This window comes from Heteronotia binoei, chromosome 13 (assembly GCF_032191835.1).
Source record: "Heteronotia binoei isolate CCM8104 ecotype False Entrance Well chromosome 13, APGP_CSIRO_Hbin_v1, whole genome shotgun sequence".
In the NCBI taxonomy this organism is placed as follows: Eukaryota; Metazoa; Chordata; class Lepidosauria; order Squamata; family Gekkonidae; genus Heteronotia; species Heteronotia binoei.
Window position 1 is genome coordinate 33912557 of NC_083235.1, and position 15538 is coordinate 33928094.

General features: G+C 44.9%; 1 protein-coding gene across 1 annotated transcript; it reads left to right on the forward strand.

Moving 5' to 3' along the window:
• Positions 1 to 2888: 2888 nt before the first annotated feature.
• BCDIN3D (BCDIN3 domain containing RNA methyltransferase) lies at positions 2889 to 6903 on the forward strand. The gene is given in 3 exon segments (XM_060252803.1): positions 2889 to 2915; positions 2918 to 3109; positions 4790 to 6903. Coding segments are annotated over 3 exon segments (813 nt in total). The 3' UTR covers positions 5384 to 6903.
• Positions 6904 to 15538: the final 8635 nt, after the last annotated feature.

Consider the following 15538-nt stretch of genomic DNA (forward strand, 5'->3'; position numbering starts at 1 on the left):
AAAACAGAGCTGAAGACCATGATAGAGATTGAAGGACTGGGGTACACAGAAATTAACCAAGCATTTTAAGGTAAAGATCAAAGGATTCCTACGGGAGGGGCACTCTATGCAGTATAGTTTCACACTAGGATGTTACTCCTTCATTCCCAAGCAAAAGGCCTTGGCGCTTAACACTCCCACAGACACCCAGCTTGAGAAGGCTCCGAAATCTTGTTACCATATCAGCATTTCAAAACAGTCTACACAACAAAGACATAGCTAAGAGGGGAGGGGGGAGGAGAGGTAGCTAGCAGCATTCGGTGTTCAGTAAGAGTCCAGAATCCTTTGCTTCTGAACCAGAGTTGGATAACATGTTAACAACAATACAGCAGACTTGACATGTCGGGCCCCACTGAAATCCCTGTCCTCCCCAGACTCCATCCCCAAATCTCCAGGAGTTTCCCAGTCGGCATCTGGAAACCTTACCCTCCCATCCTCTGCCTGGCAACTCTATGAGGCTTGAAGTCTGTCGCTTTGAGGTTGGTAGTATGATTACACACAAATGCTGGCTATGTAAACTCTGATGGACTACCATGAGGACTTACTGAAGTCCATTGTGAATTACAAGTTACAAGCAGGGGTAATCACATTTTTCTCTTCCTTGTGTGGTAGAAGACAGCCCCCCCACCCCCATAGAGTGACCTTCGGAAAGGCACAGAGCACCTATTTCTCCTGCTGTAGTCCTTACCCTTTTCATTAAAAAAAAAACCCATGATAACATGCTCCAGAACTGTTCAACAAAGAAGTTGCAATCATAAGCAATGTTCCCTCTAAACTGCAGTCTTGTGAGCAAAAATTCTACTTTGTGAGCTCCTGCATAAATTATTGTGCTTGGGATCATTTTTTCTGAGCGAAGACAAAAATGTGTAAGCTGGAGGCTAAAAATCTGTGAGCTCAGCTAGCTCACGCTAACTCAGCTTAGAGGGAACAATGATAATACAAGAAGGTTCTGAAGGATCTCCCAAGATTTGCAGGCATAGGAGGAGGAGGAGGAGAAGGAGAAGACTGGATATATACTTCACTCTTCACTACCCAAAGGAGTCTCAGAGCGGTTTACAATCCCCTTTTCCCTCCCCCTCCCCACAACCTCTGTGAGGTAGGTGGGGCTGAGAGAGCTCTCCTAGAACTGCTCTTGAGCAGAACAGCCTCTGACAGAGTTATGACTTCACTCCAGCAATTGCAGGTGGAAGAACCAGGTAATCAAAAAGGTTGAAAAACCTGACCTTTTCCAATAAACTAATCACAAATGCGCACAAACTCAAATTAATGGTTCTGAAAGTCAACATTTGTATTCTCTCCTTTAACACTACAGTATTTTATAGACTTTGTACAAACAACCAGGGCTTTTTTTGTAGAAGAAGCCCAGCAGGAACTCATTTGCATATTAGGCCACATCTCCTGACATAACCATTGTTCTACACAGGGCTTTTTTGTAGAAAAAGCCTAGTAGGAGCTAATTTGCATATTAGGACACAGCCCTGATGCCAAGCCAGCCGGAACTGTTTCCTGTGCATTCCTGCTCAAAAAATGCCCTGCAAAAAACCATTATGAAGAGTCTTTGTCATGTAAAACTCTAACCCAGATTCATTAAATTTTCTAACATATATTTTTAGCTTGCCAGATAGTTTAGGGCAAGACATATGGTTCAACCCTTCCCCTTTTATCCTCACAACAGCCCTGTGAGATAGGCTTGGTATAGAAAGAACGAGTGATATAAGCTCATCTAATGAGCTTCATGGCAGTGCAGAGATTGAAAGCCTAGGTCTTCGAGATCTTCATCAGATAGGGTTGCCAAGTCCAATTCAAGAAATATCTGGGGACTTTGGGGTGGAGCCAGGAAACGTTGGGGGTGGAGCCAAGATCAAGGCTGTGACAAGCATAATTGAACTCCAAAGGGAGTTCTGGCCATCACATTTAAAGGGACAGCACACCTTTTCAATTCCTTCCTTCCATAGGAAATAATGAAGGATAGGGGCACCATTTTTTGGGGCTCATAGAATTGGATCCCCTGGTCCAATCTTTTTGAAACTTGGGGGGTATTTTGGGGAGAGGCACTAGATGCTATACTGAAAATTTGGTACATCTACCCCCCAAAACAGCCCCCCCCCCCAGAGCCCCAGATACCCGCAGATCAATTCTCCATGATTTTCTATGGGAATAAATCTCCATAGGGAATAATAGAGTTCCCAGCAGACATTTCCCTCCCCTCACCCCGCTTTCTGATGACCCTGAAGCGGGGGGAGGGTCTCCAAACTGGGGGATCCCCTGCACCCACCTGGGGATTGGCAACCGTATCATCAGACCCTCTATTGTATGGTTTCAAATCCATCACATGAATCAATGCTTCCACTGTGCAAGAAAAAATGTACCCAGGCTGAATTTTGACTTTTTAAATAATTTAAATAATTTCCAGTCCATATTGAATTTTGACTTTTTAAATAATTTCCAGTCCATATTGGTCAAAAGATGCAACCTCCAATATATATGCCATTGTCAATAAAATACATTAATTTGTGGCTTTCTGTACTGGGTGCTTCACATGATGGTAACTTCAAAGGAAGAGGCGGGGGTTGTAGCGCAGAAGTGTGCTGCACAGCCCAAAATCGCATTGGACTTTTTAGCTACACTCATTGTTGTACGTTACTACAAGTTGCTTTTGCTATATTGGACTGCAGGAGGTTAACAAAACCATGCGAGTCTACTCCGCGCCCCCCGCGCTAGAAATTACCCCACAGAATCAGACAGACCGAGTCTTTTGTTATCCTCTGTCACCATCTGCACTTTCCCCGGAACCTTTCTTCCTCGTCTCATTGTTTCCCATTCGGACTCTTTTTCTTGTTGCTCCCAATATGGCGGCGCCCATGAGCGAGTGTCGTTAAGGCGGCTTGAGAGTATGGATCCCTCCGTTCTCCCGGGTGGGGCGGCTCCGTATGGGAACTTCCCCGATTATTCTCACTTCCACCCGCCGGAGGGACGCGTTCGCCTCCTTCCTCCCGCGCTGCTGAGCCAGTTATTCCCAAATCAACATAGGAGACCGCTTCTGGGTCTGGACGTAGGATGCAACTCGGGGGTGAGAGAGTGTGGAGGGGATCCGAGCGTGACTGGATGGGCACAGCAAACCTTCGTTGCTAGCGTTTGCCTTTTCCTGTCAAGAGTTGGAAGAGGTTGAGCTGCAAGTTTCTTTCTCGGGGCGTGTGTGGCTGCTTCAGGCTTTGTTATTTGGGGCTACAGAAGACTAATGCGAGATCTGTAGAGCTCTTCAAAACATCATGTGATTATGGACCGAGGCATTGATGATGTCACAGATAGTATAAGAGCCAGGATGGAGGCTGAGTGGGTTGAGCCGGTTAGAAAGTCCCTTTAAAAAGTTTTAGAGAGGTAGCCTTGTTACAGTGCAAACCTATGCAGAATTGCCCACAAGAGGGTAAAAATAAATAAATAAGCTGACTTCATTTAAGCTGGTTGATGTGGAGTGAGCCCTCTCAGAAGCATATGTTATAATATGTTTTTGATTGTTAAAGCACTGCAAGACCCCCCCCCCCCCCCTTTTGCAGTGAAATCCTATTCAGGATTTCTCTGGTGTAAACCTATTATCTCTGGTAGGTTTGCATTGTTAGTTGTTTCTGTGCTGCTTTGGGGTGCTGTGTTTGAGGGGAAGTAAATTTTTGTATGGTGGTGGGAGACGGTTGTCTTTCTGTCTGAACTCAGCAAGTTCCAGTGACTGCTATTTCAGTAGGGTTCTAAACTGGGGATGAGTGATTCTGCAGTATGTTATTTATTTTGGGGAAAAGCTTCCAAAGAGAAGATGTAATCCTCCAGTATCAGCAGCTCTAGCCCGCAGTGTGTTCCCACTGCCTTCAGATTGCATGCAGAAATCTTTATGTGTATGCCAGTCTCTTTCACTTCTCTAATGTTCTGCAGCATCATGAAACAGATGCACATGCTGGGTAGTAACAGATGTTGAGAATGCTAACAGCAGCCACTCACCCCAGTGGACTCCCTGTTCAGATAATATTATTTCATCCTCCATCTACAAAAATCATTGCATTCTGAGAAAGTGCAAGTGAAGTAAAGGCTGTTGAAGACTTACCTCATCTTTGTTATACACTTTCAGGTTTCCTGTTTGTGTGGTGCTTCCTTTTGGGTTGTCTCTCAGAACAAAATTAGGTTAGTAGAATCCTCTCTGACCAGTAGTAACCCAGAATCCCCCAAACTCAAATTGTTTTATTTTATTAAAATCTTTAAATGCTGCCTTTCCTCATGGCTCAAGGCTGCCCTTTTCATGCCTTGTGTGTGAGTTTGGCTGTTATTAGGAGCAGGCTAGCCCAATCTTGCCAGATCTCAGAAGCTAAGCATGGTCAGCCCTGGTTAGTATTTGGATAGGAGATCTAAGCGAGTACTTGTTGTTATGCAGAGCTAGTCAGTGGCAAACCACCTCTGAACATCTCTTGCCTTGGAAATCCTACAAGATCACTTTAAGTCAGCTCAGATTTAACACCAAAAAAGAAACAGTATGCTAGACAGACCCTTGGTCTAATACAGCATAGTCCAGCAGGGCATCTCTTATATGCTTATATATTTATATCGATCTTATATATAAATTTTGTCTGTTTAAAGGAAACTTTTTTTTTACATTATCGATTAAATTGTAATAAAGCCTTTCAAGAGAAGGAAAAGTCACCCTTAGGGTGACTTGACACTCTTTGCTTCAGAAGCAGGATTTGCATACTGAAGAGTTTCTCTCTCCTAGGAGCTCAGCATCGCCCTCTACAGACACCTTCTTGGACTGCAGGACAACAGAAGCAGCCCAGAGGGTTCCATGGCTGAAACGGACCTAAGACTCCTTTGCTGTGACATCGATAATGAGCTGATCGAGCGAGCCAAGCAGAGAAGCCCTTTCCCTGCCTCTGTTTCTTATGTCACCCTTGATATCATGGACCCCAATACAAGGGAGCCTCTGCTGCACTCCTATTTGAGCAAATTTGGACACTCTACTTTTGACATTTGCTTCTGCATGTCTGTGACCATGTGGATCCACCTGAATCACGGGGACAGTGGCCTGGTGACATTCTTGTCCTGTCTTGCCTCCAAGTGCACATACTTGCTAGTGGAACCACAGCCGTGGAAGTGCTACCGAGCAGCTGCCCGACGTTTGCGGAAGCTGGGCAGGAATGACTTCGACCACTTTCGCTCGCTCACCATCACCGGAGACATGGCGGAGAAGATAACTGAAATCTTGACCAAAGACTGTGCCATGGAGCTTGTGTGTTGCTTTGGGAGCACCAACTGGGACAGGAGACTTTTGCTTTTTAAATCAAGTAGGCTGAATACTTGTGGCGATTAAAGACCTGTCATTGTTTGTATCACATCAGAGAGAAGGCAGCAAGTTATTGGCAGGATGGTCTGCTGCTGGCGTGTTAACTTTCATATGTTTATTTTAAGGTTGCATCAGTTGAATGCTGCTTTTCATCTTGCTGTGCTTGGGAGCAAAGACATGTATGTGTCTGATCTTTTTAGAAGGCATATTCATGGTACAGTGCCAGTAACCCCTTAGGGTGATGATGGGTGAGGGTTGAGTGGGCAAGTTGATGGGACAGTTGTGGGATCCTTCAGTGAAGAAACTTCAGCTTCACTGATGAAGCAGTAAAGGGAAGATGGAGGCCCTTTGGACAGCAAGCTGTATGCTGAAAGCTAGTGGAAGTTTTGGCTAACCTTGGAAAGCTGCATTTGGGTTGAAGGCACGGTGCCAGGAAAGAGTTTTAATATTTTGCTGGGGTGCCAAAAATGCTCCTGTTTCTTTGAATATGTTACGTGTGTCTCCTCATTATTTAAAATAGCTTTTTTCATGTTTTTTTTCTTCTCTTTGAAACAGTCGTCACTGTTGCTCCTTTATTGCATCCGTTGCAAAAAGCAGAAGACCAAATATACTGTGCTGGGAGAACTAGAGTTGACTCACAAATATTACATTCACTAAGGGGAAAGAGAATATTGGCTGAAATGCATCATCACATTCATATGTTTGTTTCTCCAGCAAAGCAGTACATCTTTTTTCTTCTTGTGTCTCTTTTTTCACACACACCCATCCCCCAGTCTGTCCTAACCTTTGACTGTTCTACTCCCACTTTGTTCTCCCCATGTTCCAGTTTGTGTTTAAAGTGTGTTTTAAAATGAACAAAAGAAACTCCTTATGTATTCTGAATGAACTTTCTGCTGTTAGATAAAAATGTGATTTTGTGTGTGTGAGAAAATGAAAGTAACGCATTCAGAGGACATAATAAATTCTAGCTTGATGACCCCCTCTGTTAATTGTGATTCCTGAATGCAGGCAGTCCAGTAAACCAGGGAAGGTTGGTTGGCATCAACCTAGAATTTCTAACCAGGGTTTGTAGTGACTGTCCTACCAATCAAAGATCTTGTCTGATGGGCATGCAAGAGAGCGCCATTTTGGTGGCAGCCCCATGATTACGGAACAACCTCCCCAGGGAGGTGTGCCTGCCCCCCCCCCTCATTTTTAAATTTTTATTTATTGCAGTCCCAATTGAGAGAGGCAGTGCGGTGTAGTGGTTAAGAGTGTCAGACCAGAATCTGGGAGACTCAGGTCCAAATCCTCACTCTGCCACAGAAGCTAGCTGGATGACCTTGGGCCAATCACACACACTCAGCCACACCTACCTCACAGGGCTGTTGTGAGGATAAAATGGAGAAGGGAGTGATATAAGCCAATTTGGGTCAAGGTGAGGTACAAATGAATTAAATAATAAATTATGATATTTTATATGTTGCTTGTAATTGTTGTTTTATTACATCGTAAGCAGCCTAGAGCTCTGCAAGGTACAGAAGTGGCTAATAAATGTTTTAAATAGATACGAAGCAGACAAACGGGGGTTTATTGACAACCTGGGATTTGTTACTCACATCTGGTAGACTCTGCAATTTTTCTGGCCAGCCATGTTTCATCATGACATCTGAATGCAGCCTAAAAGTTGGGGGAGGGGGTCCTTGCGGTATGTGGTGAAATGGCTATACTGGAGTGGCAGCAAGGGAGTTCTTTACAGGTGACAGCTACAACAATATTTCTCTGACCACCAGTCTTTTAACCAGGCATCATACCTGCTGTTCTCTGTCTGTTCTCCAGTTTGGCCAGAAGAGGGCTCCATTATTTCAACACCAGAAAGAGACTGCAATGCATATCCATGAGCATTCTGCATAGACATGTTGCTTGCACAGTAGTGTGGAGGCATATTTGTTTATTAACATCAAACTACACTCTGTCTTTCTGCCCAGAGGGGACCCCAAGTGGCTTGCATTGTTCTTCTTGCCTCCATGTTATCTTCACAAAGACCCTGTGAGGTAGTGTGACTGGCCCAACAAGCTTCCATGGCAGACTGGGGATACTACCTTGATGCTTGAACCACTAAACTACACCACTGCTTTATGTGTGGGGAGGTCTGTGCTGGGAACTAACTCCCAGGTGTACAAGGCCTGATTCAGAGGGCCACTGTGGCACCTGGGGAGAGGGTGGTTATGTGGCCTCCATGACATTTTCCTAATCTGAAATGGCCCCAGTGAGAGCCAGTTTGGTGTAGTGGTTAAGTGTGCAGACTCTTATCTGGGAGAACCGGGTTTGATTCCCCACTCCTCCACTTGCAGCTGCTTGGAATGGCCTTGGGTTAGCCATAGCTATCTCAGGAGATGTCCTTGAAAGGGCAGCTGCTGTGAGAACCCTCGCAGCCCCACCCACCTCACAAGGTGTCTGTTGCAGGTGGGGAGAAGATATAGGAGATTGTAAGCTGCTATGAGTCTGATTCAGAGAGAAGGGCAGGGTATAAATCTGCAGTTGTCTTCTATTTGCTTCGCTGAGAGTGCCATGTGTACTGCAGAGGTGTGCTTATGTCATGAACCCTGTTGGTTGCCACCTTACTCTGCCATCACTCTGTATTTATGGTCCCTTGGGAAGGCCCAGAGTACCCTCCCAAGCCCAACCAAAGCTGAGAAAACACAGGCGTGAGGACCAGGAAGAGAACATTAAAAAGATAAAGATTTATTCATACAGGAATGGGCATTTAAAACAAGACAAGGTGCTTTTATGTGAGAGAAAAAACACAGTTCCACAGCCCCCAAAGATTAAGTATCAATCATCTCACAATCCCTGGACACTAATTGGTTACAGCGGGTGCCAAGCACTGTGGGGATTGTAGACTGTGTCTGTTTTCTACACCCACACTGGTCTCTAGGCCTAGGCCTCCTTAGGCCTTGTCTCCCAGTCCTGCACAGATCATGACAGTTTAGGTTTCTCCAGTGGGGCAAATAGCATCCCCTGGGTTGTTTCAGGTTGGGAAAATAGCAAGCGGGGGGGGGGGGGGGGGAGCAGAAGCCTCTTCTGCTTGTGTACCATGGTCCTGATCAGAGTGTGCCTGGGAATTACCGTCCCAGAGCAGAAGTCAGAAAACACATCTGATGGGTGGGCCCAGGGAAGATGTAACACACAATTAAGTTCCAAGTTTGGACTTGGGGACTTCCCTGAGGTGAGGCCTTCACTTGCTCCTTGTGATCTCAGTTCCTGATGAATGCAGACCATTTATCTTGTCTCATAGGATGTGGTGGGATCCATTGGTAGGTGAGCTTCCTTCAGCCAGCGTTGTCATGCATCTTCATCTGCCCCTTGCCAACACAAAAGAAGATGCAAGCTGACGTGGTTAATTAGAATACTCGTAGGCCTGTAGGAAGCGATTTATGTTGCAAAGGTGTAATAGAGTCCAGAAGGTACCTCTATTAGTCTTTTGTAGCTGAATAAAAGAGTCTGATAATAATTTAAAGTCTAACATCATTTGCCTTTTATTTACTGTTGTGTTATGTTATTTACTGTGTCATCTTTCTTAGTAGAATAATCGGTGGGATGTAAGAAAGGTTAATTACCACTGAACATTGCCTACCCAATCCCTGGCCACTGGAAATCACCACCAGTAATTGACTTTTATGATTTCACCAGATAGCAGTTCTGAGAGAGAACTTTGTAGAAAAAGTCTAGCAGGAACTCATTTGCATATTAGGCCACACCCCCTGATGCCAAGCCAGTCAGAACTGCATTCCTGTTTGTTCCTGCTTTAAAAAACCCTCTGGTCTGAAGTAGCAGAACAAAGTTTGACTCCAGTGGCACTTTGAAGACCAACACAGTTTTATTCAAGGCATAAGCTTTTGTGTGCTCATACTGTGCGGGCACACAAAATCTTATACCTTGAATAAAACTGTCAGACAGGACCATGTGACTTTCACAACTAGGCTCTCTTAATATCCTTTCCTACCTCACCTGTCCAGTTGGTGGTAGTAGTGTATTGCAGAATGCAGGCAACTGAGCAAGTTTTCCATTTAATTTTATTTTCAGTACAGGTTGATGCATTTCTGTGTATTGTTGAATGCTTTACCTGAAAGGAACTGGGTGATTGTTTCAAAGGACAGGACAGGAGCCATTTCCCTTTTTTCCCACTTCCTTTTCTGGAAACTATGTGGTTTGCAGTAAGGTACGATTAGACTTTTGCACCAAAGTTTCTTTCTTCTGTACGGCAGTGTAATCAGTGCTGATACTGGGATTTTAAGAGAATCCTTGCAGAATAGTCTCAGTAGTCCCCTTTTAATCTGGAAGGGGAGGGGGAGGGAATATACATGCCAAGAATTCTCTCATCTACTACTCATTTATTATTTCTTTATTCCATTTGTAACCTACCTTTCTCCCCAATAGGGACCCAAAGCAGCTTTCACTTTTCTCCTCTCCTCCATTTTATCCTCACAACAACCTTGTGAGGTGGATTAGACTGAGAGTATGTGACCCAAGATCACCCACAGGTTGCCAACTCTAGCTTGGGAAATTCTGGGAGATTTGGCGGCAGTGCCAAGGGAGCTGACTTCAGTTTGTCTTGATATTCTAGTATACTATACAATCCAACCTCTGAAGTCTGTAAGAACATAGCATAAGAACAATCAAGAAGCCGTGCTGAATCAGGTCAATGGCCCACCCAGTGGCCAAAATCCAGGTGCCATGAGGTGGTCTACCAGCAGGGCCAGAACTCCAGAAGCCCTTCCACCGTTCCACCCCCCAAGCACCAAGAATACAGAACATCATTGCCCCAGATATAGTATTCCATCTACACCTTGTGGCTAATAGGCACCGATGGACTTCTGCTCCATATGTTTATCCAATCCCCTCTTGAAGCTGAAGCTGTAGATCAGTTGTAATTCTGGGAGAATTCCAGGCCTCACCTGAAGATTCATAACTCTAGAAACGTCCTCACCAATTGGAGATTAAAACCTCGGTCTCCCAGATCCTAGACAGACACTAACCACTAAACCCCACTGGGGTATTTCTGGGGTAATTTGTATAAATGTGATAATTGAGAGGGAAGGGAGGCTTTATGCTGTTTACCCCCTCCCAATGTCCCACTCCACCACCCTCTAGAGTTGGCCCTATGTGTGTAATGCATTAAAGATGCATGCAAGCCCTGGGAGATCCTTCACAACCTTCTCTTATGATTGCAGCCTCTTTGCTGGATCCCATGGTAGAAATACAAAGAAAGCAGCTTTAAGACCGAGTACTATTGTTTTAAGCATGTTTTATAGTAAGTTTTTTTTTAAAAAAAAAATCTTTGTGTTTGCCTGTGTCCTTTATATCTCTGCTATCTGGCATTACATTTTATGACACACATGGCCAGGCCCAACAAGGGCTCATTTATGTCAGATCTGGCCCTCATAACTAATGAGTTCAATGCCCCTGCCTTAGGTCATCCCTGCCATTTTTGTGGCTACAGCCATTTTAAAATTTATTGCTTTCTTTGTACCATGCAAGTGTTGGAACATTTAATATTGCAGTGCAGAAAAAATGGCTGCAGTGACAACGGGACAAAGCTCAGGGGGCCTTGGAGGAAGCAGTAGCATCTGAAGGGATCAGCAGAGTCCCCTGCGCCAGATCCAGCCTGCAGAGGATACCATTCCCCCATTCAATTAAAATAAGCGATGTATGGGAATGTCTGTGGCAATGGTGTCTGTGGCAATGGAGTTTGTCTACAGGCCTCTTCAAGAGGTGGAAATTGAGACTTTGGCCTTTCTTTCCATCCACTAAGCAACAAGAAATCCAGCGCAGTAGGGGAATTAGGCACAGAAGATCAGCTGAGTCCAGAAGAACTGAGGCTTGGAATATTTGTTGCAGGTATAGAGGAACAATAGCAGCCCCGTGGCACAGAGTGGTAAAGCTGCAGTAATGCAGTCTGAACTCTGCTCACAACCTGAGTTTGATCCTGGTGAAAGCTGGGTTTTCAGGTAGCCAGCTCAAGGTTGACTCAGCCTTCCATCTTTCCAAGGTGGGTAAAATGAGCACCCAGCTTGCTGGGGGGGAAGTGTAGATGACTGGGGAAGGCAATGGCAAACCACCCCTTAAAATGTCTGCTGTGAAAACGTCATGATGCAACATCACCCCAGAGTCGGAAATGACTGCTGCTTGCACAGGGGACTACTTTTACCTTTTATATATATAGAGAGAGGAACAAGCCCTGTGTTGGGTCAAATCACAATCCTGGTCTCTTGTACAAACTCAAAATACCTTCCACAATTGGCAACTTGGAAGAACATTTTGAAAAGTGATGGAATGGTGGTGAGTCAACACTTCAATCTTTTGAAGTGGCTTTCTGGCGAGTGCTTCTATCACTTCCCCTAATGGGTGGGGCAGCTTGGCTCTGGACCCTTCCGTGCCAACCTCTACCAAAGCATTTTCCTTCCTTTTATTGAGTGGTACGGCTCTCCAAGTATCCTTGCTCCCCGGCTTCTGAATGGGAACCATGGTTTCACTGGCAACAGCCTTTCCCTGCTCTTAAAAGTGTTCTGAGGCATTGTTATGAATGGATCCCCTCCCTCCCCAGCCAAGGGTGTAGCCCAGGGGTGGCCAAACTGCAGCTCAGGAGCCACATGTGGCTCTTTCACACATATTATGTAACTCTCAGAAACCCTATCACCTGGCTTGGAGAAAGCATTTGTCTCTTTTAATCACTTCTCCAAGCCAAGCCAGCTGGTGGCTTGGACAATGTATTTAAAGTTAAAGTTGCTTTCTTTCCACCTCCTCCCATCTGTTTTCCTTCCTTCCTGTTTTGCGGCTCTCAAACATCTGATGTTTATTCTATGTGGTTCTTGCATTAAATAAGTCTGGCCACCTCTGGTGTAGCCTCTTCTCAAGTGTCTACTTTTGCAAAAGCCATGAGGTTAAGTGCAACCAGTCACCCAGAATGCCTCTTGCCATTGATAACAACAGAGCTGGGACTCTTCAGGTTTGCTATCTGGTGTGGGTTGCACTTATATGGACTGACCTAAGGAAGTTGGCAAAGCACTTTTTTGTTTGGGGGGGGGGCGGGTCTCAGATGAAAGGCACAGGGACAGCTTCATTAACTCCTAAGCAAGGACCGCTTGTGGTCATTTGAGTTGAATGCTATTTACACCTACCCAGCATTTCATGTAATTAAAGGCTCGCACCACCCACTATGTGGCAACTAATTATCATCAGTTCTTGCAGGGCTGGAAAAAAATGGTCAGAGGACTGAAGCAACTGAACACCCTCAAGGCCAACAGGGAGATGGTGCCTGAATCTGCAAGACCGGTTCCCCAACCCAGACCTTGACCACAAACAACATCACAGACGAAGACGACGACATTGGATTTAAATTCCACCCTCCACTCTGAATCTCAGAGTCTCAGAGCGGCTCCCAGTCTCCTTTATCTCTCCCCCCCACACACAAACACCCTGTGAGGTAGGTGGGCTGAGAGGGCTCTCCCAGAAGCTGCCCTTTCAAGGACAACCTCTTCCAGAGCAATGGTTGACCCAAGGCCATTTCAGCAGCTGCAAGTGGAGGAGTGGAGAATCAAACCTGGTTCTCCCAGATAAGAGCCCATGCACTTAACCAATAACCAAACTGGCTCACCAAACAGGAGGAAATGTTTGCACTTTCCCTGTGCAATGTGTCATAACTAGGATGGAGAAGTAGGAAGTGTCCTCTTAAGGTTGCAATAGTTTCCTTCCTCAGACTTGAACTAAGGCTGGCTGGTCAAGGCTGATGCATAGGGTTGCCAACTCCAAGCTGGGGGATTTCAGGAGATTTGGGGGTACAGCCTAGGGAAAAGGGTGTTTGGGGAGGCAAGGGACCTCAATGGAATAGAATGCTGTTTTGTTCACCTTCCACAGGAATTCTATCTGTAGTTTGGAGATCAGTTGTAATTCCAGATTTCCAGGGCCTACTTGGAGGATGACAACCTGATGCTGTCAAGCATGCGATACTTTCAGTGTAACAGATTCTTGAGAGTGATGCTAAAGATACATTGATACAATACTTTTAAGGCGTACTTCAAAAGGATTCCAAAAGATGGGGGCAAGGGATGCACTCTCACACATAAACTATCATAAATGTCTACATTCTCATAGCGTTATCAGGACTCCATCCTTGCTTTCCCCAGATGTGCCACATTCCCTAACAGGAATGTATGGGAAGGTGCTGATTACTCTTTCTCAAGTTAGTTTCATTTCTCTCTACTTCTACTTTGCAAGCAATAAAGTAAGAAGGGGGAGGGAGAAAGAATAACAGAGTTAATAGACCTTGGTCCTCCACGATATTTCACAGGCCAGCTTTATGGAGGACCCTAAAACAATCAATTACCAATGGAATTCTACCATGCTTGACAGTTGCATGCTTAGCTGGGAGGGCACCCAAGAGTCAGTTGCACAACATCCATAGAGACTTGATGTTATGTCCAGCCTGCCAGTTTAGAGCCTAAACCATGATCTTCATGTCCTGGCTTGCAGTGGTGATGTAGGTACCAACCAGGGGCAGGGCTTTTTTTGTGCTGGCACCTCTACTTTGGAATGCCCTCCTCCTTGTGGCCCACCTGGCACTTATTTTACTCTCCTTTAGGCAGCAGGCAATTTCCTCTTTACTCAGGCTTTCTCATTTTTTTAAATTGTTTTCATGATCTTATTTTAGTCTCAGTGTTGCTTTGTGCTGTTTTAATGCTGTTACCTTTTTTCTATAGCTTATGCAATTAATGCTAATTCTTAGCTCGCTTTTTATGATTTTAATGTTTTATTTCTACTTTTTGAACTACTTTTAGCCAGTCTCTCAAGTAGCGGTATAACTTTTTTTTTTCTAAATGTCATTTTTGCCCAATAAACACCAGAGAAACTCTAACTGAAAATGTGTCAAGAAAAAGCAAAAACAGCAAATACGGCTTTTAGAGATGCTTCACCTTTCATATACCCTTCGTGTTCATGGCAGATATACTGCTGTTACCCTAAAGTCATTGCTTAACAAGGTGAAGATCAGATGTGCAACTGTCTCTTTTTGAGACATAACCACCATGGATTTATAGATCAACATCTCATCTTGGTGTGACGCAATTGCCATGTGAAGTGTAAGAGAGGTCTTTGTCAGACGAGATGGCTTTAGTTTAATCCCCCTGCTGTCAAAACTTTTCAGCTTTGGAAACATCATTCATTGTGCTTCATCTGTCCCCATTAATATAAAAGGGGTGCAGCAAGGGAGATAGGAGCCATGCTTTTGACCCTGCAGGATTCCCTGGGGCAGGCAGAGCTGGTCTTTGGAGACTTTGTGGCCACCATCATGCTTTGGTTTTCCTTGGCCACAAGAGAGGTTGTTCTGTGCAGGAGAATCAAGCCAGCAAGTCTCAAGTTGTTTCTAGGCTGACTGAGAATATCACTTGAAAAATTATGTTTGCCGTTAGTTGGGAATGCATATTTAGTGAATCCAGAACTACAGAAATGATAGAAACACGGCCTTTTTTTGAGCAGGAATGCAGTTCTGGCTGGCATGGTGCCAGGGGGTGTGACTTAATATGTAAATAGCTCCTGCTGGGGTTTTTCTAAAAAAAAACCTTATGTGAAACAATGATGATGTCAGGGGTGTGGCCAAATATGCAAATTAGTTCCTGCTGGGCTTTTTCTACAACAAAAGCCCTGGATAGAAATGTATTGTGTTTTTTTGGGGGGGGGGGTTCCTAAGTGGAGGGCTAGGTAATTTGGAACTTTTTCCATGGGAGAGAGAGGCTGGCATACCTATACTAGCATGGTATCCTTCTTCACTATCACAATCTGGACAGGCTTTGTGTGAAGGGCTCTATTGTCACACTTTATGGGGCTGTAATGTCTATGTAGATAGCCAGACTCCTCTGCTATAGCCTATTTCAAATTTCAGCATGCATGGTGCCCTTGCATCACTGCTTTTGGTAAGTATTCAGTGAGATAGCTGCTGCTCACTGTTCTATCTAGATAGACAGATAGCTGCTATCTCATTTTTTCTTATCCTTCCCCTTCTGAGGACTGTCAGCTGGCTGGAGAAAAATGTCCTGCCCCTTTAAGAGAGAGAGAGAGAGAGAGAGAGCACTCTCTTCCCTGCCAAATAGCGTGCAGGCTGGCAGCAGAAGCAGCCCCCAGCCTCCACTCGAGTTAAAGGGCCTGCAA